At 35.1% G+C, this 26,382-nt stretch overlaps 1 protein-coding gene across 2 annotated transcripts in view; it reads left to right on the forward strand.

Moving 5' to 3' along the window:
• The window catches only part of LOC121727098 (protein artichoke), a 39,474-nt gene extending 14,764 nt beyond the window's left edge, over window positions 1-24,710 (forward strand). Inside the window, exons 2-5 of one of the 2 annotated variants that reach the window (XM_042114775.1) lie at window positions 19,662-19,874; window positions 19,950-23,072; window positions 23,343-23,635; window positions 23,989-24,710. In XM_042114775.1, coding sequence (XP_041970709.1) covers window positions 19,727-19,874; window positions 19,950-23,072; window positions 23,343-23,635; window positions 23,989-24,555 — 4,131 coding nt within the window. In that variant the 5' untranslated portion in view covers window positions 19,662-19,726 and the 3' untranslated portion in view covers window positions 24,556-24,710. Of the gene's footprint in view, window positions 1-19,661; window positions 19,875-19,949; window positions 23,073-23,323; window positions 23,636-23,988 lie in introns of those variants that run through there. The other variant, XM_042114776.1, reaches the window with a different exon arrangement.
• The last annotated feature ends 1,672 nt before the right edge of the window (window positions 24,711-26,382 follow it).

The raw sequence follows: 26,382 nt of genomic DNA on the forward strand, positions 1-26,382 counted from the left end.
GTTATAAAAGTTGACCAATCGTGTTATACTATGGGTAATTCAAAGACAAAGACATGATGAATACTGACAATGAACTTTAATTTCTTAGCTTCAGTCATTGCTGAGAAAAATCGATATCACTACAGCCAAATAATTATCAAGGCGTCGCCTTTATTTAAAATTGATGTACTAGTATTATGAAAATCAATGCATACCCAGTTTTTTTTTTTGTGATCGGTCTAAATTATTATTTAAAACGAGGGATCGCAATTCGCAAGCATGTGAAAACCTCAGAAGATGTCAATGTCAAAAAGAATTATAAATTTAATAATGTCAGTGATTGGCTTTAATTAGTACAAAGTAAAAACAATATAATATATTTTGCGATCCCAAATCAAGGATTTAAGACTTTTCAGAAAGGATGTCGGAGTGATTTAAATATTATGTTCGATGAGGTTTTGGGTATCGGCCAACTTCTACAAGAAAGATACATTCAGGCACTTTTTCTCTATCGCAAAAGAATATACGTGGAAGAGCCATGCTTCGGCACGAATGGGCCGGTGTTACCGGAGAAATACCACGTTCTGACAGAAAACCGGATTGAGTGAGTTTACCGGAGGCCCAATCCCCTACCGTATTTCTTTCTCTACCCTCCCCTATTTCCTTCCCTTCCCATCCGTACCCTCCCCTATTACCCTATTCCCTCTTAAAAGGCCGGCAACGCACCTGCAGCTCTTCTGATGCTGCGAGTGTCCATGGGCGACGGAAGTTGTTTTCCATCAGGTGACCCGTTTGCTCGTTTGCCCCCTTATTTCATTAAAAAAAAATGGATAGAATGAAGTTTATTTCTATTATCAATTATTATTGTTTTCTATAATGCGGAATATCAAAAGCTTTCTAGTATTCGTCTGTTCTTTATCTAATGTTATAAAAGTTCAAAATACGTCAATAAAAAGTTTGATTATTTTATTGTACCAAAACAATTAATCTCAGGTAGAATTTCTTTCTTTTCCATTGTTCCAAAAATCTTAATCTGTAAAAATTTTGCTGGCTTGATTGATTCAGAGGTTCATTATGACAGAATAGACACTAGACAGACAAATACACATGCATATAATTAAGAAGTAATACAATAATCCATAAAGTAAATTAACAAGAAAGAGATTAAACACGTTTTAAACCTAGTGTTAGCGCCGTAACTTAAAGGATTAACACCAGACAGGACTTACTGTAACATTTAAACTGTAATCCCTCTGAACTTGCTCGCGAGCGTTATATGGTAATCTAAAACTAACTGAATCTGAACAAATTCATATACCACTCTGAAATTATTCAGTTTGTAGAGAAAACGTGCCAGCGCTCGGCAGCGTTGTTTAATGTTTGTTTCTTTATGTTAAAATTTGCGAATTATGTTATTTTATTGCTTACAAACTGATTGATTGAATGAAGAGCAACGATACTAAATGCCTGTTTCACCACTTCCTGATAAGTGCCGAATAGGCTATCCACCACTTAACTTGACAATGAAGTATTGAGAATCGGTCAAAAAAGCTGTGAATAGCCTATTCGGCACTTTATCAGAAAGTGGTGAAACAGGCCCTTATTACCTATATTAGGAATTATGTCAAGCAAAACCTAGGCTTTACTTGACATAATTCCACTAAACAACTCACCTACGAATGCGTTTTCTAATTTACATTTATGAAAGTTTCCACGAGACACGATTCATCTCAACGGACGAAATAGCTGAAATAATTTTAATATAGGTCTCATTTTTGCAAAGTTATTAAATCGATAACCATTGATACAAAAAGTCTTAGGCGGCAAGAAGTTATTGAAAGGACACGAAAAACTTTTTCCTCAGAGCAACGTGATAGAAAATATTTCAATAGAATCAGCGGTGTATAAACTTCTAACCGAATTGAGTTACCATGGCAACGCGTGCGAAATATGCTCTAATACTGGCTACTAGGGTCGAATTATTATTATACCGGGTCAAATAATATTATGAACGTGTGCGATGTTTGGGTTCGATGCAAGGGTCTTAAGGCCCAGTAGTCCCTAAAATTAGCAGGTCGATGTCTGTCAGTACGAATATCGACGTTAAGGACATTAAAATAACATTCATATCAGCGCGCCTTGTACAGTGGCCGTTACACGCTCGCCGCGTGCCTTGATAATAGAAAATAGGAGTAAAAACCCTATTGTTTTTAGTATTACACTACATTTTTTATTTTTTCTAGAAAGTGTGTAATTTAGCCATAAAATGACTTAATGTCATATTGCTATACTGTGACTTAACTATGAAAAACAGCGTTAGAATAGTCATCTTTGAGATCTTTTTCTATCGAGCAGAATTCTTCAAATTGTGTACTGGATACCTTTGGGTATAGGAAATTTTCTCAATTTTAAAACGGTACTTATTTCATACTTAAATAATGACATTACCTTTACTAAAAACGTGTTTTAAAAAACCCATTTTACGTAGTTGCAACAACCACAGCGCCTTAAAACGCCCGCATTCCGCAATCCTCACCACTTCTTTTGTTTTTTTTTTGTTTTTTTTTTTGGTTTGGTACCGTTCCGAGATGCCTGTACCATCTATCATCTATTTTGACATCACATAACATCATATTATAATATTAAGTATAATTTAATATAGCATAAGTTCTTTTTTATTTTATATTTTGTGAATGTTGTGGGTTGACAACATAAACGTATTCTTATTGTTATCTAAATAAACCAAAATGGTTTTTATACCAGCTATTATTTCGCATAACTCTGAACTTGAAAACTGAAAGGGATTATGATTGCTAGAATCTAGATGACGCCCGCAACTCCGTTTTGCCAAAATTCGTTTATCGCTCGGAACTGTACATTTTTCCGGGATAAAAAGTATTCTATGTCCTTTCCCGGCATTCCAAGTATCTCCATACCAAATTTCAGCAAAATCGGTTAAGTGGTTTGGGCGTGTAACAGACTGACAGACACACTTTCGCGTTTATAATTTAGTATGGATTATGATGCAATAAAAAGTAATTAAATTTTCTATCTCTCTGCAACATTAGAGGAAAATTGAAATCGGTACTAACAGATTATAGCAAACAAGTAATTTTCTTCTTATATTATTATTTAAGTAGTAATTATTAATTTTATTTTATTACAAAACTTTATCGCCTGCAACTGAACTGCACGTTTCCGTAAATAAAACTTTGTCCTACCCCGAGACCAAAATTATTTCCATACTCATAAAATATTTTTGGTAGCTGATAGAGACTTTTGCATATTTACCCATATTAGTAAGTATATGGATAAGTATTTATCAGGGCTAGCGAAGCGAGCCCTAGTATATCCCAGAGATCCAGAACCTTTACATTTTGTGGTACCTTTAACGGAAAAACTATCCCTATTGGTTTGTGCTTTAACACAGTAATTTTTATTTATATTATGGTAGATGTGTTATCATCAGTCAGTCATGGTGTGACGACGCGAGCCCTCTCAAAGCTCAACTTTTAGCTAGTTGTATAGCGGGGTCACCAGTTTATACCGTGCCGTATTCTCTCGTAAGCCGTCGACACATCGGTTGAAACACAAAGGGTTACTTCTGTTGCTATTTTCGTATCCGTACGTTGATGACGTGATGATTAGATGAATGATGGAATCGCTTGAAAGGAACCTAACAAAAGATTTTGTTCTATTTAAAATACACACTTTGATTTACAGATGTATTTATTTATAGCTTAACCTAAAAATATTCCGAAGCATCGGTAACAACTTTCATCTTTTTGTTTGTTAAATAATTTTATAGTAAGTGTTGTGTTCATATTTTAAATGTTTAACTCTACAATGTCTCCTTTTAATAATATTAAATAAGAAACATTAACAGTATTATATGTAATATTATTTTGCAAAGTTTCTGTGCTGTGTTCTTGTGTATCAAGAACACAGCACAGAAACTAATTTTGAAATAAGTCTGAGCAACATATTTTTGAGCTGTTTTCGAACTCATGGGATATTGAAAATGTATTCATTGTCATAACCATAATCATAAGTAGTAAGCAGGTACTTCCTATCTTTATGATGTGATGCATTATTATCATTAAATCTGTCTCTGCATGGAATCACATTAGATTTCCCCACCTCACCGTCTATTATTTGCTAGATTCTGTGTGAGTAGGTCACAATAGCAGTATTAGGTCTATTGTGCTAAGCCTGTCAGGGTTTACCGTCATCACATGCTAGTTTACTGAACCATGCTTTATGCTAAATAGCAGAAGCTTAACAGACTATTATGTGGAGGTATGTTTACTGTTTTTAGGGTTCCGTACCCAATGGGTAAAAACGGGACCCTATTATTATAAGTACCACGTTGAGGCAACTTATACTTACTCAACATTAATTAATGTTAGTAAGAAGTTTTATGAATAGCCTCATGGTCCAAATCGTAGTAACTAGTGGCTGGACTTTTTTGTTTGCAATTCATTAAAATATTGTAGCTCATTCACGTTACGAATTGAAAATATTAACGTTTGTGATAATAATAAAGAGATACATTATTTATATTATGTTGAGATTGATACTAGCTGTCCCGGCAAACGTTGTTTTGCCATAATATTATAAAGTATTTCGCCCATACTATTATATTGAAGTGACTAAATAAGTATTGCACCATGGCAACATCCATCGCTATCAGAATATTGACAGAAAGTCAGAAATGTTGTCAAACCGGCGTGAAACAGCGCTTGCGCTGTGTTTCGCCGACTGAGTGAGTTTACCGGAGGCCCAATCCCCTAACCCCTACCCTATTCCCTTCCCTACCCTCAACTATTCCTTTCCCTTCCCTACCCTCCCGTGTTACCCTATTCCCTCTTAAAAGGCCGACAACGCACTTGCAGCTCTTCTGATGCTGCGAGTGTCCATGGGCGACGGAAGTTGCTTTCCATCAGGTGACCCGTTTGCTCGTTTGCCCCCTTATTTCATTAAAAAAAAAAAACTCTATGCTGTCTATGCTGGTGCTGCCTCGAGCGTGGAAACATTGCATCCTGTTCATAAAGTTTTTAGATAAATACTAGCTGTCCCGGCAAACGTTTCTTTGCCATATAAAGTATTTCGCCCGTATTATTTTATTAAAGTGACTAAATAATTATGTTACCATGGCAACGTCCATCGCTATCCCGTCGCACAAACAATGGTCGCCGTCAGTCTCGAGTTGTAATAATTTACTACTATATAATCAATAAATGCACTCCTCAATATAAAAAGTACCCAGTAGCCGATTCTCAGACCCACTGAAAATGCATATAAAATTTGGTTAAAATCAGTAAAGCCGTTACGGAGGAGTGCGGTGACTAACATTGTGACACGAGAATTTTATAAATAAGATTTATACTAATAACTTTCGTTTTATCGAGACAGTATTCGGCAGATCGAGCAACATTTTCTAAGAACGCGTCGTCTCTACATATGATCTCTATATAGGTAACGATCTTTAATCCCATAGCTACTCAGTTAATCGACCAACGGCCACTTAATTTATAAAATCACTTACGCAATTCAATTATCGTTGAGAGCAATATTTTGCGGATGTTCTGACCCCGTTACATGTATCTGGAGCGAGTACGTACGAGATTATAATTATTCCTTTTATCTAGCAGTTAAAAGCACTTGACGCTTGAAATATTTCTTTCGCGGCGAAATCCAGTCTGAATAAACTTGAGGAAAGTTCTATTTTTCCGCTGCTAGCTGTGTAATTAGAAACGTTTCTTCGGAAATTATTGTAAATACTAATTACAGGCTTGGATTAACATTGCTGAGTAATAGTCTCATCATTCTTCTAAAGACTCCCTAACTCCCTCCTCCCTCTAACAACAGTTTGACGAATATTACCTCTATACTTACTTTTGCTTTGAATATTACCACAATTTAATACGACTACTATCTAATGCAGCGTGACGCGACACGTGTCACGGCCAAATATTCTTTGCAAGATTCGTATGAGCTAAGCTACCGCAACGGCAAGAAACGGTAATCCAGTGCCATGCCAGTATTATTATTAAGTGGGAACACGGGTGCAGTAGAATTTGAACGAAGAAACTATTGCCATGACGTTTCACCCTGCGCTAACACGAGTATTGTGCTAGATACAGTAGAGTAAATCGAGGTAACTCTGATTGCTCCTTCAAAATAGAGCCTTTCTAATAATTATTTTTATAAATAATTCAGGAAGAATGAGTGTATGCCTTCACGTTTTTATTTTATATTAAAGATTTTTTTAATTTGTTTTATGGTCAGTGGATTAGCGGGGTACGGGACATTAATTTTTTGCGATGTTTGAAGAGTCATATTTTTTATTTAATAGTAAATTTAGAAAAAATCGAACGTAGAGGCATAGATTTAATAGATCCCAATATTGTGTAAAAAAATATTTTGTCTAGAGGCATTGTGCAGGGAGTAAATTGGGGAATACGTTTTGTATGGAAAAACAGTGTAAGCGTTTCCTCTTACCCGTCGCACGTCGCTCCGTTGTAGTGTAGAATACGCCTAGTGCTGTTTAATGATCTAATAGGACTTTTAGCCCGGCCGCACATTGTCCGAAATTTCTGATCAGAAACAGTTGAACGTCCGCGCTGTCTCTTACATTTTGTACTGAGCCGAGTGAGCTCGAACTCGTCGGAAGGATATTTCGGATAGTGTGCGGGGTGGCGGTCCGGCGAAATTCAACTGTTTCTGATCAGAATTTGGACAATGTGCGGCCGGGCTTAGTTATTACATTACTAGCCCGATAAAACATTCTTCAAAAAATCATGATTCTGTATCAAATTCAGATGATAGCAAAATACTCATACGTTACTTTATTAGCTAACAACATTATTGCAATTCCATTATATTTAATAAATTCTACTGAACTAATGTGATCCGGTCTTATTAGTCTAAGCTTTTATATAAATGACGGAACACGTGTCACTCTCATTTATGTGCTGGCATCCTCATAAGTTGTGAGCTTAGCTCGTGAAACGTTATTGACACATTTTATTTACGCCCGCCCAAATCTCGATATTTGTTCCCATTTGTTCCAGTCAAATCTTGTCTGTTCCACTTGACGGGAGAAATAATATTTATTGCGTGTTTAATGTAATAATTCCTGTATACGCACGAGGAACGATGAAGGTGACGACATGTTTTTTTTCATGGAAATGATATAATGAGTAATTTGGATTTGTTTCATCGTCGTCGCTATTTATAATATTATACAAAAATATTACAGATAAAATATCAGAAATACAAACAATCTTTAATCTATTAATAGAAATATTAAATATTTTTAATTAATAATATAAATAAAAAGTGACGTGGGAGAGCCATGCTTCAGCACGAATAGGCCGGCTCGACCGGAGAAATACCACTCAAACAGCGCTTGCGCTGTGTTTCGCTGAGTGAGTGAGTTTACCGGAGGCCTAATCCCCTACCCTTTTCCCTTCCCTCTCCTATTTCCTTCCCTACCCTCCCCTATTCCCTTCCCTACCCTCCCCTATTACTCTATTTCCTCTTAAAAGGCCGGCAACGCACCTGCAGCTCTTCTGATGATGCGAGGCGACGGGAGTTCCTTTTCCACGGGTGACCCGTTTGCTCGTTTGCCCCCTTATTTAATAAAAAAAATGTGAAAGTGTGTCTGTCTATCTGTTTGTTACGCCTTCACGCCCAAACCACTCATCCGATTTTGTTGGTTATGGCTTTGAGTTTGAGTTTTAGTAATCTGCACTGTGAGTCCCGGGAAAGAACATAAGATAAACTTTTTATTTTGGAAAAATATACAGTATACAGTTCTCACGTGATCAAGGAATTTTGGCGCAACGGAGTTACGGGCATCATCTAGTTTTAATATAATAATACTAGCTGTCCCGGCAAACGTTCTTTTTCAAATCTCAACTATTTCTGTACATACTACTATGTACAGAAATAGTTGAGATTTAGACGAATTCTGAAAAAGGCACTATTATAGAGTAAGAGTTATTTAATACTTTTTAGTTCATATTATTATTGTTTTTACATTGTGGGTCGGTTTTAATTTTTTGTTAAAAATAATAATTTCACTCTTTTAAGTTATCTACAAGATAAGGCTTTATGCGTAAATAACCACTACGAATGTTAACTATTCACATTATGTTACTGTACCCGAAATTGTGGTGAATGCTTGCAGTTATCTAAGCGATGCTGCAATTTAAAAACTTTTATCTTCAAAGGTTCAGGAGTTCTGTTCAGTGCCTTTGGACCAAGAGACACCTTCGTATGAACTTTTTCTTATTCGTAACATATTTTAACCACTATGAGTCTTGATTTTCAAGGATATCCCTCGATTGCTCATAGACCCCATCATCAGCTCACCACTTACGTAATTATTATACAAAATCAAGATTATACCCAATACAACAACACAAGAATTTTGAAAATCGGTCCACAAACAGCGAAATAATCATCAAAAACATCTGCTTCGAAGCAAAATATCACGAAAAGCATCAATAATTGGATCATAATGTGATGACCCATGGCATAACTATGATTTTGATGATGATGATCAAATAAATTCAGTTATTTAAACAACGCCGAAATCCCCGAACCTGTATGTATAAGGATTCAAAAGTTCTGTTGGGTACCTTCGGATCCAGGATATAACCTGGTGCGAAATCTTACTTTTTAGTAGCATTTACCTTGAATGCTTCAGAAAAAATTGAAATCACTATATGTTTCCATACAAATTTCAAGGAGTCCCTTCGATTCCTCTAGAATCCCATCATCAGATTACCACTTTTGTGAACATGGTACCAAATTCGAATTAAATCCTATACAACACAAAAAGAATTTTGAAAATCGGATCACAAACGGCTAAGTTATCGTTGAACATACAAAAAAAAGAAAAAAAAGATACATACAGCCGAACGTATAACCTCCTCCTTTTTGGAAGTCGGTTAAAAGTACCGTAACGTGTAGTACGCCACGGAAAATTATAAAAGCGACTATCAGATTGGTTTCAGTTTATAATATCCGATAAATGTGTAACAAACGATTTTGACGATGTACACCAGTAATTCCAAAACAAAATCAAACCCGCAACAACATACATTTATCAAATTAGATGTATTTTCGGAAATGTTCGAATTCAATTTATAAATCAAATGTCATTTATGGAATAATTGTGTGGAGCAGAGCAGGGGAATTCGATAAATAACAGCAATCAGGATCGAAACACGACTATTCAAATACAAATTCTTGTGACCCCTCTACATGCTCCGTCAGCGCGCAAAGAATATCACAATCGAAATGTAGCAAATTCTATCCCACTGAAATTCTTTTATGGTGTACGAAGAGTACATTTACCTTTTCATCAAAATGTGAAGAGGGCTTATCCATATTATTTCGTAAGACTTGTAGACCTACTAGGATAATGGGGAATAAATAAGCCCATTTACCCTATAATTCTGAAATGCAACAAACGGACAGGCTCATTTTCGCATAAGTAATTTCAGTACCGACTAAATACGATGCCGATAAATCAGTTATCTGAACACGTATTTTGAATCCGACTACACGGCCCGACAAGTCGGAGCGTCTAACCGTTCAGGAACTTAATTGGAATACATTCAGAAGTAGATCACCGTCCTCGCTCGAGGACGTTTGTCAAAGTAATCATCTTTTCATGGATCGAATCGGGGCGTAGTTATTCCTCAGATCGTAGTTCAATTCTTATCGGGACCAATTTACTTTTGTCATAAAAAGTCCATTTAGGGAACATTTTATTTAGGTAGGTAGATGTGACTGATATTTTATTTACGTAAGTCAGCTTATTACGGCCGGGCAAATTGTTGGGATGTTTAAGTTTATAGGCCCCGACAAAAGAAATGAACGACACTAGGGCTTAGTATTCAAGTGGGAACCGTTGAAATATAAATAATAGAATACCTTTTGTTCGGTCGAGGGTTTGGGGTTTTTGTTGACAATAAGTTATAGACGCTATGTTTTTTTGGCCCTTGCGCTACAAAGGCTAAAAAATAATAAAATATGTTATTATGCTCATCAATATTAAATACTCATAGTAGGTCGTTATACCCATATTTGATTAACTTCAAGTCTTAAGAAAATGTTTGTCGATTCTTCTTCAAACAAGTTACTTCGCTTAATATATTCATTTCTCTTTGAAATAAACAAACAAAACAGGCAACTTTTCTATATAAAGATTTCATTAAATAAAATGAACGCGGAAAAGTCAAATATTATGGCTCCCGTACAGGCGGGGATTAAAGTACCTCACATGTTTATTGTCGATGTGACAAAATGTAAATTTCGTGTTTCGTGACTTTGGGGGTACATAAATACTTTGGTAAGCACAAACATCAGAAAAATGTCCGACATTTTTGCCTTACATGTCTGTGTTTTCTTTACTTTTAGATTTTTCTTCGCAAAAAAATACTTACATATACTACAATATGTAATATAGCCTACTAATATATACAAATACAGCTGGTATATATTATGAAATAATATGAATGCTTTGTATTTAATGGAAAGGAATAGGGTTTTTTTTTTAATTTTAGCTAAGCTGATATTATGAATCAGCATTCAGCACCATGTTAAATAGACTAAGTCTAAAATATACTTTGTTTTATTTTATAATAAAAAAATATGCTTTAATTAGTCGACATAAATTAAAGCTTATTAATTATACCCAATCATATCATTACTAAGTGTCAAAAGAACAATCCAAATTTTATTTGAAGGAAGCCATTTTGGAATCATTTCACTAACAAAACAACGTAGTAGGAAAACAAAGGCTGTAGCGCTAATATTGGGGACATGTGACACCTCGTCTTGTATTGTTAAGAGCCTGCGGTGTGTTTGAGGAGAGTGCTTAATGTTTGTGCATTTTGTGTACTTATTGCAAATGCTTGCGTGTTTCCTTGATACAAAATGTATCTTCCTTGTGTATCTTATATCATTGTAAAAGCTTCTAACCAAAACAATAATTTTATCAGGGCGAGCGAAGCGAACTTTACGGAAAAACTATCACAGGGATGATGACAAGGTCAAAGATTAGCGAATTTTGTTAATAAAATAAAGAAATCACGGTAAAAAATAAGTTTCCCCAAAATTTCAGCTTGATAGCATTTGTATTTTTTTTGTTATGCGCCTTCAAATTTGGATATTCAAGTCGATTTTTTTTTCAATTAAATTTTTTAATATTTGTATACCATTCGATAACTTATGCAATTAAAAGCAACTTTTGTTATGAAACCACTTTCATAAACGCAATATTTAATATACCTGTCGAACAAAGTTCTCTCCCGATGCGTACAAACTACGAAAGAGTGACGTCATACTTTCGTAGTACTTTGTATGGAGCGTTTCGGTTAGGTATTTTTTATGAGATATTTGAATTGTCATAACTTGGTGAATTTTTAAGCTATTAGAGTCTTTATTTCAGCGATGTTTCTATTTTTTAAGTGTCTTTCAATTACCGATAAGAAAAAAAAATAGTCATCATGCCTATTGATTTCTGAGCTTTAACATAGTAGGTAATTTTTATTTATATTATGTAGATGTGTTATCATCGGTAAGTCAAGGTTTTTTATATTATGTAGATCAACATGGGCGTACCCAGGTTCTGGGCGAGGGGGGGCAAATTACCCAGGTTCTGGTGCCAGGGGGGGGGCAAATTACCCAGGTTCTGGGCCAGGGGGGAGATGGGGGGGGGGGGGGGGGGGGAATCAGATTTTTCATAAGCTAGGTGTTTATAAAGATGAAAAAATTAATAATTTTTAGTTGTAAAAATATTGTATTGCAAACAAATGGCAAAAATGCGTTTTCTTTAATTTTAATTTTTATAGCTCTTAGTAAGATGTGTCATCGTCAGTCAGTCATGGTGTAACGACGCGAGCCCTCACAGAGCTCGGCTTTTACCTAGTATTTTATACTAAATTAAAAAGTTTGTAAACGCCTACACTCTACAGTTACATACAATCAAATTTGTTCATGGTTTACTTAACATGGTGTAATATTATGATGGAGATTTATTATGAGCGGACGCTAATAACTTGGCATGTATGCAAAATGTCAACAGTTTTCGAAAATCTATTTTAGGTACGTGGAAATTACATGGTTAACAATTATTAAGTACCTAAATGTATCGTTATATATCTTAAAATGTTCTTGTATTACTTCTATACAGGATGTAACAAAAATAAGTGATAATACTTTAGGATGTGTACGTGTTTCTTGTAGAGAGTTCACTTTGAAAGTAGCAGCACTGAAAGAACAAAATTTTTTTTTCACTTTTGTATGGGGAAACTCATGACGCTCGGGCCCTTGCCCATACAAAAGTGAAAAAAAATTTTCGTCTTCCAGCGCTGCTATTTTCACAGTGTACTCTCTACAAGGAACACGTATACATCCTTAAGTATTATCACTTATTTTTGTTACATACTGTATATATAAAACTCAAAGGTGACTGACTGATTGACATAGTGATCTATCAAGGCACAGCCCAAACCACTGGACGGATCGGGCTGAAATTTGGCATGCAGGTAGATGTTATGACGTAGGCATCCGCTAAGAAAGGATTTTGATCTATTCCAACTCCAAGGGGTTAAAATAGGGGATAAAAGTTTGTATATGTATAATAATCCTTCTTAACGCGAGCGAAGCCGCGGGCAAAAGCTCGTATTTTATATGAATCATGTGCCTATCCATGCGCATGAATAGCTGATGCATTATAGTCAGTCTGTTGCCTCTTCACACCCAAACCGCTGAACCGATTTTGCTGAAATTTGATATAAAGCTAATTTGAGTCCCAGGAAAGGACATAGGATATTTTATGCCGAAAAATGTACGGGGAACCGCGATAAACTAATTTTGGCGCAAAACAGTTGCGGGCGTCATCTAGTAAGATATAAATATAGACAGAATCAAGGTGAGTCCTGACATCTGAAATATCACGGAAAATAGACGTATATAATAAAAGGAAGTCTGCGAAACGTGACATTTAGTCGGATATTAAATAGATGGTATCAGCTTGGCGTGGCTTAATATTTTATATGCTCGCAATAAACGAATAGAAATCCATATGGAAGTCGGAACTGTTAGCGAGCAGGCCTGCGATATAAACTCTACAAATATATTAATAATTAATATTGATTATGTCATTATCTAATTATAATAATAATAATACTCCCCACACCGGTTTCGATGACGGTGGCCAGTTTCATTGAAACCAGGCCTGTAAAACAGGAGTAGTTTTATAGTGCCCAAGTGTGTGCACTGTACACAAGAACACTCTCTATTCCTTTCACGAGAGTGAATATAATAAGGTTATGAGAATAACCCAGAGGGACGGAAGACCGACGCGACTAGCGAGAGATCCAGTAGGCCTACTACGAAACCGTTTTGAAACACAAACAATCGGACGAGAATGCTGCGTCCTGCTCTAAAGACGTCATTTCACGTTTATTGGAGCAGGACTTGGCATTCTCGTACGATTGTTTAAGTCTCAAAACAGTTTCGTGGTACGGGCTCTGATCTCCACCTGCGTAGAACCGACTTTTTAGTTTTTACATACCCATCCGACGCATGGATTATCTTGTCAGACAATCAGCTGATGATCAGCCTGCATTGTCCAAACCAAACTTGGAAATAACATATTTTTAACACAGGATTCGAACCCACGACCTCCGTAGTCGAGAGCCACTGGGTAAGACATACCCTAATATTGTATCGTCTAATTTGGTAACTGCAAGAGATTAATTTAGAGTAATGCTTATCACTGTAATAATTAACTAAAAGCAAATGAATTTTTACAATAAAACAACAACATCTATATATACAAAACTCAAAGGTGACTGACTGATTGACATAGTGATCTATCAACGCATAGCCCAAACCACTGGACGGATTGGGCTGAAATTTGAAATGCAGGTAGATGTTATAACGTAGGCATCTGCTAAGAAAGGATTTTGATAAATTCCAACCCAAGGGGTTCAAATAGGGGATGAAAGTTTGTATATGATAATGCTTCTCAACGCGAGCGAAGCCGCGGGCAAAAGCTCGTCCAATTATAAAAAGTAACCTAATATTTTCTATTAGTAATAAAGCGGTATTTTTATACGCACAAATTAACTTTATTTAGGAACTTAGGCTTAATAAATAGAAATTCGAAAAATTATGATCAACATTGTAATCTATACATATAATAAAATCGTAGGAAAGTCAATTCCGTACATTGAAAATTTTTGATAAATAATACTTGCGACGTGATCTACAATCGATATAGAAGCCAAAAATATAGTTTTTACAATTTTTGTTTGTTTGTCTGTATGTATATCCGGGATAAACTCAGAAAGTACTAGATGGATTTACTTCAAATTTTGCACGGATATTACTTAGAAGTCGGGTCAACACATAGGCTATATATTATTACGATATCGCTTAGGATGAGGGGAGGGGCTCAAGTTTTATTATTTTTAGTTTTTTGATCATATCGCTAAAACGGTACGTTGTAGAGAAAAAAAGTGCCGTACGAAATGAAAGCTCATAAAATTTCCTACAAATTTCTCCTATACTATTTGTATCTATCTTCACTCCTTTTCTTGCTATGAGCTTTTATCTCTCTTATCTTTACAGATTTCAAGTGTCGTTTGATTTATATGCAGCGAGCTTCGGCACCGGTCGTCTCTTCGTCTCTTCCCCCCCTCCTTAAAATTGTCCTCCACACAAAACTATTTCACGGAGTTATATTTCTCCTTTTTGAAGAACAAAGTTAAAAACTAAACTAAACATACGGTTTTCGAGTGTCTGTTACTGATAACGAAATGGTATCGTGGCGTTTGTATTGCGTCTTAGTAAAGTAAGTCATCTATACATCTTTATATATATATTTCTTGTGTGCGTGTGTATGTGACTGAACTCCTCCTAAACGACTGGACCAATTTTGATGAAATTTTTTGTGTGTGTTCGTGGAGATTCGAGAATGGTTTAGATTTACAGTTTGGTCTACTGGAAAATGTTTTTTCAATTAATTTCTTATTTATAAGGAGTTGTTGATTTTGGAATGTTTTACATTAGATCCGGCGGACGGCGCTATCATCGCATTCAATATTATTCTATTTCAATTTTAGTTTGTCCTGACAGATGGTGCTACGATTAATTTGAAAAAAAATTTGTTATTCAATTCATGTGCTGATTAAAATATTAAATAAATAACACATAGGCTACAATTTTAACCGACTTTCAAAATGGGGGAGGTGTTATGTTCGTTTTCTTATATTCAACGATTACTCCGCCGTTTGTTAACCGATTTTCAAAATTTTTCTTTTGGTATATAGGGTATCATCCCAATTTGGTATTATATTCAGAAAAGTGGTGATCTGATGAAGGATCCATAAGTAATCGAGGGAACTCCTCAAAACTTATAGGGAAACATATGGTGACTTCGGTTTCGTGAGAAGTATTCTAAGCATATGCTACCAACAAGTAAGATTTTGCACCGAGATATACCTGGTATACCGTGGTTCAGAAGGTGCTGAGAGAATTCCTGATTCTTTATAGATACTATTATTTATTCTTTATAGTTTGGGAGTTTCGGCGTTGTTTTAAGAACAGAAAGCATATGCTACTATGCAAATTACATTCTTCATCATCATCATCATCATCATCACTACCATATTATACCATTTCATAGTCTTTTAGATCGAGACTCGAGTTTGTCAAGCGATAATTAAAAAAAATCTATATCTACCTAATATTATAAACCTGAAGAGTATGTTTGCTTGAACGCGTCAATCTCAGAAACTACAGGTCCGATTTAAAAACTTATCTCAGTGTTAGATAGATCATTTATCGAGTAAGACTCATCATTTATCGAGAAGGTTATATTATATTATTACTCTAAGACTAATACGACAGAAGAAACTCAGGAAAATGTGGGAAAAACGGGGGAAATATTTTTTATGGGAAAATGTACCTACGGATTCTGTAAAATTTCTAATTTACGCGGGCGAAGCCGCGCGGGACATCTAGTATTATAATAATATATTATTACTCTAAGACTAATACGACAGAAGAAACTCAGGAAAATGTGGGAAAAACGGGGGAAATATTTTTTATGGGAAAATGTACCTACGGATTCTGTAAAATTTCTAATTTACGCGGGCGAAGCCGCGCGGGACATCTAGTATTATAATAAAATCGTAGGAAAGTCAATTCTGTACATTGAACATTTTTGAAAAATAATACTTGCGACGCGATCTACTATGCTGACGCGGACGAAGTCGCGGGCAGCAGCTACCACACTGGCAAAATTAGCGGAACATAGGTAAAAAGGGCCAAAACTTGAACTCAAGTGGGTCGGGCTGTCTGAAAGCCTTTTTTATAGCTTCTAAGCTCATTCAAAAAATAAAATATTGAACAAAACTGGCAAGTTGACAGGTTTTTATAGCAATTATGCCCCAATAAGTGTTTTTTGATTATTGACGTTGTAAGTGTTCCTGATAAGAATGGCGTTTTAGCGGGGTGAAAGGTATGCTCAGCTCATTTGATTGTTTGGTTTTTGGAAGAACACATTGCTTAGATACAAAATTAGTGATTTCCCAGCATCTGCGACAGCTAGAGCTGTAACCACGATAGAGAAAGGTCACACCTACCGTTCGGTCAGTCAGGCCTTAGGTGTGTCGGCTTCCGTGGTTCATCGTAACTTTCAACGCTTCAGAGAGACTGGATCTTACGTTCGGAGACGAGAACAAGGCAGATATCGGGTGACAATGGTTCAGGATGACCATTTTGTAAGGAAACAAAACTTAAGAAATCGACCTCAAACTGCTATGCAGACACGAAACCTGTCGGGACAGGTCCAAGATGAACGTGTAAGTGATTGTACAGTAAGAAGAAGACTCAAAGAAGTTAAATTAAACTCAAAAGTGCCAGCAAGGGCACCAAAACTTGAGACAGGACACCGAAGAGCCAGGCTATGATTTGCGCGTGAACATCAAAATTAGACAAGTAAGTGAAATCTTGTGCTGTACAGTGATGGGAGCAAATTCTGTGTACATTGTATTGACAGGCGATAAAGAATGTGGATAAATCATAAGGAAAGCTACAGGCCATCAAACTTACCGGAAACAGTGGCCTATGATGCTGGCTTCGTAATGGTTTGGAGTTGCATATGATTTGGAGCCCGCATGGAGCTGATGATTATAGATGATGGTACTTTGACAGTACAGTGCTATAGCACCGACATCCTGGAACTGTATGGTGTGCCTTTTACACAGTTTTAGGTAGTAATTTCAATTTTATGTGCGTCCATAGAGTAAGAAAATCGGGCATTATTACCTAAACGATGCTGGCGTAGCCCAGGTGGAGAGGCCAGCGTGGTCTACGGATGTGGATCCGATTGTAGACGTGTGGCTCATAAATGGGTGAACGGTACGAGTTAAAACTCCAGCTCCAAAATGTGTCCAGGAACTCGAGTTGGCGCTACTGGAGGAGTAGGAGAATATCCCACAGGAAATGATTGACAATTAAAATGCAAGCATGGAATGGCGTATCCAGGCCCTCTTGAGATCCATAGAAGGCATCACACGCTTTTAACATGGCATTTCTTTAATAAAAATGGAGAATTTATCTTAAAAACTTACTACTGAAATTTCAAAGATTTTCTTAATTTTTTGATTTTTGCTGATTTTTTTCTATTTTTCACGTTTTTATGCCCTAAATTTATATAAAATTTATTTTTTAATAATCAATTAGTAAATAAATAAATAAATATATAAAAATCAGTGAACAATTAAAAAAAATTGAAAATTTTGTTATGTTCCTCTAATTTTGCCGGTGTGTTTAGTTAAAATTAAACAATCAATCACTCTCTTATCCATACCAATATTATAAATACGAAAGTATCTGTCAGACTGTTTGTTACCTCTACACGCCCAAACCACTAAACCGAAACCACTGAAATCTTGCTGAAATTTGCATAGAGATATTGTATGTCCCAGGAAAGGACATGGGATACTTTTCATCCCGGCAAAATTTACGTTACCTGCACAATAAATAAAATATTTTGTCGCAACGGAATTGCAGGCGTCATCTAAGTAATATTATATAACTTCAACTTAATATAAAATCAATAGATATTATGAGAAAAGACAAGTCTAACTTCTAGAATTTACGTACGGTACTTAAAAATAAAATAAAATCTTTATTTTTAAACGCATAAAATTAAAAAAATAACCAAAACAAAAAATAGTCATACCAACTATGAGGTCGGGTATGACGTACCCGCATTGCTTTTTGCGCACTTGTAGTTTACATCGCAAACGGTGTATTTTTGTTACTACCGTTTCAAATCAGTCCTCAGACTACTCCCTGCAGCTACTGAGCCAACCAAGCTCCAGGAATCGCATAGTTGAGAAATATTAAGTGTTTTGTATACCGCCGGGTATGAAATACTCTACCTTACTCACGCCGGGTTAAACATGTTTGAGACTGTTGATAGGTGGATAGTCATTAGTCATAGTCCTCAGTAGGTAAATAGAACGAGTTCTTAAACTCGATTTAAAAAACCTTAATAAAGTGGACCAAAATTTCTACAGACATTATACAAATACAAAAAAGATTTATCTTGGGAGCGAAGAATTACGACACCAATAAATAAACAAAGTTAACGCACAAAAATCTGTTCGCAAAAATAATGAAACGGGAACAAACGTTATCAAGTGTCGTCGCTATGATGAAATAGACGCCCCAGTTCTAAAAAAGAGGACGCAACGACGATTCCTCAAAAATTAGACCCGATAAAATTTAATTAGAAAACATTATGAGAGACGAATTTCCGCGTTAGCGTAATTATATTGTGATTTCGGAATATGATGGACGACTCTTTGTAATTTTACTTTTGTAGAAATTTAAAAGATGTAAGCCACTCCATTACTTTTGTAATGTTCGAGAAAAATTGCTAATTAATCTTGTGACGCTGTGGAAATGTAAAAGAATTTCTACTTTTGCGTTCTCATCGTTAGCTTTTCATGCGGCTATGTCTACGAGAATTTCCTTTGTGTTTTATAAAACTTCGTGACTAGCTCGACATGGTATCAAGATGTAACACTTTTTGTGTTCTAAGTTAGCTTTTAGGATTCTTATGCTTGAAATATTTTATTTGGTTAAATATACCTACCTATTTTAATAAACAAAGTTTATTTCAACGGTGTGATCAAGTTTGACTTATTTAAATCTCTCTTTTATCCATAAAAGCAGAACATAATATAAAATAACAGGCCCATTACGCGTATAGCAGCAAAACAAATACAGGAAACGTTAATAGAGAAAGCATGATACAAACGATTAATTAAGCCCCTGTAGTGGAACACTTAAATTAGAAACAACGCCGCAGCCTTTGTGGCGCTATACAGGTTTTACAATAGCACCTCCTTTGTTTATTACATTCGGAGTTAGCCAATTGTTTGTAATTCCATGATGCTTTAAACCGTATTAGCTGATATATTTTTCTTTTATGCTTTTACTGATGGAATTTAAATGTATATCTGTAAATAGAAATCACACGAAATCAACGAATTTAAATGTATAAAAACATTTTAGTGATTTAAATAATCTTTTAATTACTAATGTTTGATCGTTTCTCTTTGTTTCAGATTGCAAGACTTGTGAAATTCATATCTTCGAATGCATCATGTTATTGAAATGACGTCGACTCAATATGGGCATAGCTCAATTATTTCCAGCGAAATGTGGCGTTTACATCTTTTTTATCATCACCCATATACCGATACTGCAAGGTGAAGAACAATTTCAATGCCCGAGCCTAACGGAAAACCCTATTTGCCCTTGTTATAATTTCAAAGAAGGTAAGATCACTGGGACCTTTTTACTCTTCATTTAAAATAATGATCAAACCGGTTAAGCGTGTTAAATTGTTTCAGGTTTATTTCTCGAGTGCCCGAGCGCTACACCTGGTGTAGTAAAAAATGTGCTGCTGAAAATTAAAGGAGCTATTCAGTCTCTTTCCATTTATGACCTCGAAAGTTCTACAACGGAACTGAATTCTGATATGTTTCCGACTCAAACCAAAATTATTAATTTACAAATTTCGCAGTCTGCAATTGAAAAAATTAAATCTAACACATTTGCACCATTTCGCGATTCGTTGACGTCTTTGAGTATAATTTCAGGAAAATTAAACCAGGTTCCACATGACTCGCTTCTAGAACTAAACAGAATCGAAGCCATTGATTTACAACTTAACGATATCCGTGAGATTGAATCTAGGTCATTCGATGGATTGAAATTGAAGAAGATAAATTTAAAAGGAAATAAAATAGCAAATATATCAGAGGACGCATTTAATACTTTAGACAAAACATTAACTGAGTTAGATATGACGGAAAATTTTTTAGACGCTTTTCCTTTAAAATCCTTAGGAAAATTAACGAAGCTAACGAATTTGAGACTAGCTTGGAATAAGATTAGCAGTATACTAGAAAGTGATGATATTAATCTTCCCAGCTTATCGACTCTCGATCTGAGTTCAAACTTTTTCGTAATTCTCGAAAAAAATCGCTTTAAATGTATGCCAAATATAAAGACTTTGACTTTTTTTAGCAACCAAATACATAGTATTGATGAAGAAGCATTCTATTCCTTAGGTAAATTAGAAACGATAGATTTAAGTAGAAATAAAATTGTAAGTATAAGTAAAGGAACATTTCAGAAAAATCAGAATTTACGTACGATTGATTTGAGCTATAATCATCTGCATCTTATCAAAGGTGTATTTTCTAATCTTCGTCAACTTTCAGAAGTGTTTTTGTCCGAAAACAATATTTTTGAAATAACTGACGATGCTTTTTTAAATGCAACTAGCCTTACGGTTCTTAATTTAGAGCATAATGCTATCAACAACTTACATTTCAATTGTTTCGATTCTTTGGAAAATTTAACACAATTACATATGGGATCAAATTTCTTGAAAAAACTTCCTAAAAACATTTTTAGATTTAACAGTAAACTAGTAATATTAAGCTTGGATAACAATAAAATTAACGAATTAGACGATTTAGTTTTTAACGAACTGACTGCGTTGCGAGAGATACGTTTACAGAATAATCACATTATTCACATTAAGAGGAATCTTTTCAATCCATTACCGAGTCTATTAGAACTCCATTTGCAACATAACTTAATTCAAAGTATCGACTCCCACGCATTTATCACTCTTAAAAATCTACAACACATAAATCTGCAGAGCAATCGACTGAAGACTATCGGTGACATATTTCCCAATAGAAATTCGTCGCTCGTTTCCATTCAGCTCAGTGCAAATAATTTATCGTTGCTAAAAAATAGTTCACTTAGGGGACAAAAGAATGTGCAGATAATGTGGCTTAATGAAAATAGTATTAACACTTTAACAACCAATCTTTTTGATGACCTATTAAATATTCAGAGATTGTATTTAAAAAATAATAATATAATGTACATAGAAAATAGAACTTTTGTTCACTTAAAAAGAATTAAATATTTAGATCTGAGTAATAATAGAATATCAATAATAGGTAATGAAACGTTTTACAATTTATCAACGCTAGAAGAACTTTATCTGCAGACTAATGACTTAAAGCACATAGCAAAAAATGCTTTCATGTATTTCAAGAAACTAAAAATTTTAGATCTCTCCGACAACAACATTTTGTTCCTGGATTTTAACCTCTCAGCTCTATCGATTAAACAGCTTCGGCTCAATCAAAATTTTATATCGATGATAAATTCAGAATCTATTAAGTCATTACCAAATCTTAGCAACTTGGAAATGAAAAGCAATTCTTTAACAAGTAAAGAGATAATCGAAGTTCAAATTCCAGGATTGAAATCGCTAGAATTATCAAGAAATAATTTTACTACCTTGGAAAATAGGACGTTTTCTCATTTACCTTCACTACAGTCTCTAACTTTAGAAGAGTCCAACATATCTCATCTTCCTTCGGCCACCTTCATAAAAAATCAGAACTTGCTTAGAATTAATCTGGCTAGAAATAATTTAAAAGATTTACACAAAGATGTTTTCGCTTACACTGCGATTTTACAGGAACTAAATCTGAACCAAAATTCGTTCGTTGAATTCCCGCACGTGGCGTTATTTAACGTTACATCCCTAGAAATACTTCATTTATGTCACAACCAACTACAAAGCGTAGATTTCTTCAAATTCGTTGGTCTGCAAAATCTGAGGACTCTAAATTTGTGTGATAATCGTATTTCGTTTCTTAGTGGTTTCAATTCACCATCCCTGAAAAATTTGATAATGGTCAATTTGAGTAGGAACTTGCTAACAGTTTTACCACCAAATTTTTTTCAACACTCATTAGGACTAAAACAGATCGACCTTTCTCACAACTTGTTCAAGCACATCCCCAGTAATGGGTTGTCTGAAGCTGTACTGCCAGCTCTAACTTCATTAAACATGTCTTCAAATTTGTTAGTTCAACTACTTCAAACATATCCTATAAAACAGTTTCCTCTACTTGAGGAGCTAGTCGTATCTAACACCAACTTGAGCATTATTACGAGTAAAGATTTTGAGAATTTTCCGTCATTAAAACGTTTGACTCTGACAAAGAATTCTATTATTCGACTATCACCTGGGGCATTCTCGAAGTTATATAAATTAGACTTTTTGGATATCAGTCAAAATAAGTTAGAAAATATCCCCCGAGAAAGGCTGCAAGGCTTATATTCTGTAAGAGCTATTAACGTCTCTCACAACACTATCAAAGAGCTAGAAGAGTTTACAGCCGATTTGCAAAATTTAAAAGTCCTCGACTTGTCGAGCAATCATATCACAAGAATAAGTAAAGAAATCTTCCGAAACCTTAGAAGTTTGAATGATTTAAGGTTGGGCGGAAATTGGTTGTCCTATATAGCGTACGACGCTTTCAAAGACGTCAACAAATTATTGTACCTGGATCTAACTAGAAACTATTTCGAGGTCATACCTTTAAAATTACTTTCGTCCCTGGAAACACAAATTAAAAACATTGCATTTGACGGTACGTATATTTTATCATAATTATATACTGAGTTTTTATAAATATACTAGCTGTCCCGGTGAACTTCGTGTCACTTAAAACCTTCCCTGGACTTCTACGAATATTTTAAGACTAAAATCAGCCCAATCCGTTCAGCCGTTTTCGAGTTGTAGCGCGACTAACACATTTGAAAATCCATTTTTATGTATAAGATTAACAATAATAATTAATTATAGAAAATATAACATCAGCAAATGAAAAATTAAAGTTAAAATTAAATTGTATTTGTAGGAAATCCCCTGACATGCAATTGCGAGTCTCAAGAAGTATGGAGGTGGATGCGGGATCACTACAAAATAATTCTAAAAGGCAGCAGCAGTTTGCGGTGCGAGCATCCAGAAGAGAAGCACGGATACGTGTTCTTTGAACTGCCGCTGCAAAAACTGTGCGATGTGCCAGTCTTAGTTCGGATCGCGATACAAGACATCCAGACTTATTCCGTTTTAGTTTCTTGGCAAAGTCGCAATCAGAGCGGCTTAAACGGATATCAAGTAGCTTACTTCAGGGAACAAATGCCAAACATTGTAAGTACATTGCGAGCACTTTTAACTCCAACTACATTATTTTATTAGGCTGCGACATCGCTCGAGATGCACGATCATATCTTGTAATTACAACTACGTATAACTTTTTTAAACAAGCACTTACAACAATCGCAACACCACCATTTGAATACAAAGGCGATTCATCACTTCAATGGACCATAAAAAATATTTATGTTCCTCATTCGTGAGTATTCGGTTTATGGTCTGATTCTATTTAAACCTGCTCTTTCGAAATGTTTTTACACGTTCCCCAGAGTTTCGTCACTAATACGAACGATACACGCTTCCGAACGGTAATAAAATCGATGCAATATATCACTATTCTCTTTCAGATTCGGGGTAAAATACTGAATTCCACGGCGAGAACGACGAGATTGAATCACTTGACTCCGGGCGCTCGGTACACGATCTGCGTCATAGCTGTCGGCAATTTCGGCAACTACTCGGAGTCGTCGCTCCCGGTCGCGCGGGTCGCACCTTCTTACGAAAACTTCGGCGCCAACCTGTACGGGGACGAGCAAGTGTTCAACAACATAAGGCCGCTGATGGTCGACTCCCATTTTAGCAAATGTACCAGTGTAAGTACGATAGAGATTTTCGGCGCGGCCATGGACAGTCCGTTTTCGAACACGTACATGGGAATCGCTGACATTCTGACGAGAAGACTAAGTTTGGTTGTAGGGTGTTGTATAGGTTTTATCGTCTTTATCGTTTTAGTGTCGGCTTTAGGGTATATGAAAACAAAGAAACGTCCAATTTTACCGAAAGTCGATGTGCAGCAGACTCCCCAGTATATATCTTACGACAATTTCACTGCCCCGAATGTGGAGACACATACGACAGACATGGACATCAACACAGTCACAGAAAAAGCATCTCAGTTCAAGTCGTGCGAATAGCTTACAAGTACAAAAAGTATAATAGTAACAGTATGTAAAGTATTGATTGACTATAGGGAATAAAATATGCAAAAACATCACACAGCAAACGTAACAAAGCTTAAAATTAGAAAAGAATCTGTAATCAATAATCATCCGAGTAAAATTAATGAATCCCTTTATTTGTAAACATTTTGACGAGTAAAGGTACAAGTTGGAACCGAACGACACGCGACAACGTGTCGTCGCGACTCTACTGGTTTCTATATATTATGGTTAATACGTGAGCCAAAAACTTTGTATCCCTTTTGACAAAAAATGGGGAAACGCAGGTGAATGAAATTTTGCACAGTTATAATTTATATGGTGAAGGAGTGCATCGAGCTAATATTATTTTGAAATTATGCCTTTATCATACATTTTTTTTACAAATAAAACATTACACACACTACAAAACACACACACACTAAGAAAAATTACAGATTCTTGAGTGACAAACCTTAGATACATACGATTTACGAATTAAATACTCTTTTATTCACCGTTGAAGTCTGTTCACAACGTAGACCTACAGAGCAAAAGACGTAAGTTTTATGGTTGACAACAAGGTGACAAATTGAATGGATTATTTTTTTTATTGAATCTTAGATACTATAATGGCCGTTTCCAATATTCAATCTATCTCTGGTTTGATATATAACCGATCGCAGCTAACATTGAATTGACATAAAATATATGTCTCTAATGTCTAATGTGAGCTATTCCTATCTCTAGTAGGGCAAAACCAGAGATAGATCAAATATGGGGAACGGCCGTTAGACAATGCTTACACGGCCAGTCTGAGATCAGCTGAGTCCCAGAGACAAGAGTAAAAAAATATATGATAAATATATTCAACGACATTAGGTAGTAGTCCTAATGTCGTTAAAACTAAGGTTGAATTTCGACCATTGGGCGATCTCTAGTTTCTATAAATAAGTGTCGCTAGCTTCATGTCGCTAGCTGCGGAAGGTATTTCATACAAATACATAGAAATCAGTAGTGTCGCGACGACACGTCGTCTACAGTTGTCGCGTGTCGCTCGGTTCCAGCTTGTACCTTAATATTATAATACTTTTTGTATTGACGAAAGTAAGGGATAATAATTGTAATATTTTACATTGTACATACATAGTGTCATAATTTTATTAAATATTCGAAAACATAACGTTGTATTTTCGTAAATTATATTACAATAATTTATGAAATACGCTTGAATAGCGCAAAATAATTGTTAATCTGTTTTTTGAAATGTATTTTAAATTTTATCTTATTTCCACTATTAAAATGTGATTTGGTAATATTTATAAATTTTATCCTATTGTTTCTAGATAAAAATATTTGTTACTAAATTGAGACTTCAAATTGTAAAATATCATATTTAAAACGTTCAACGTTTGTCTTTTAATATTGATAATGTTATACTAGTATTTATTTATTATACTTAATCTAGTAAAGGAATGTAAATAATTAAAATGTGCTTTAATTTTGTAGTATAAATAACTTTAGTATTACGACTCCGGTATTGTATAAAACTTAAGTATCAAGAAACGAACGTTTATACTTTATTAAGTTTTAAATAAAGATAGGATTAGATGTTTAAGCGGATATTTATCTGAATCGAATGTAAAATAATGAAAACATCTTGAATAATGTAATATTGTAAGCGTATAGAAAAATGTAAGAATTGTAGTGTCAATAATAAACATTTTTAAAAGTAAGTAAATTTAGTTTTATTTGAAAACCATAATATAATTTTACTTTTTTTACACAAACTTTCCAACTTTTCATTAAATGTCTGAATAATAA

The sequence above is a fragment of the Aricia agestis genome, chromosome 5 (assembly GCF_905147365.1).
Source record: "Aricia agestis chromosome 5, ilAriAges1.1, whole genome shotgun sequence".
In the NCBI taxonomy this organism is placed as follows: Eukaryota; Metazoa; Arthropoda; class Insecta; order Lepidoptera; family Lycaenidae; genus Aricia; species Aricia agestis.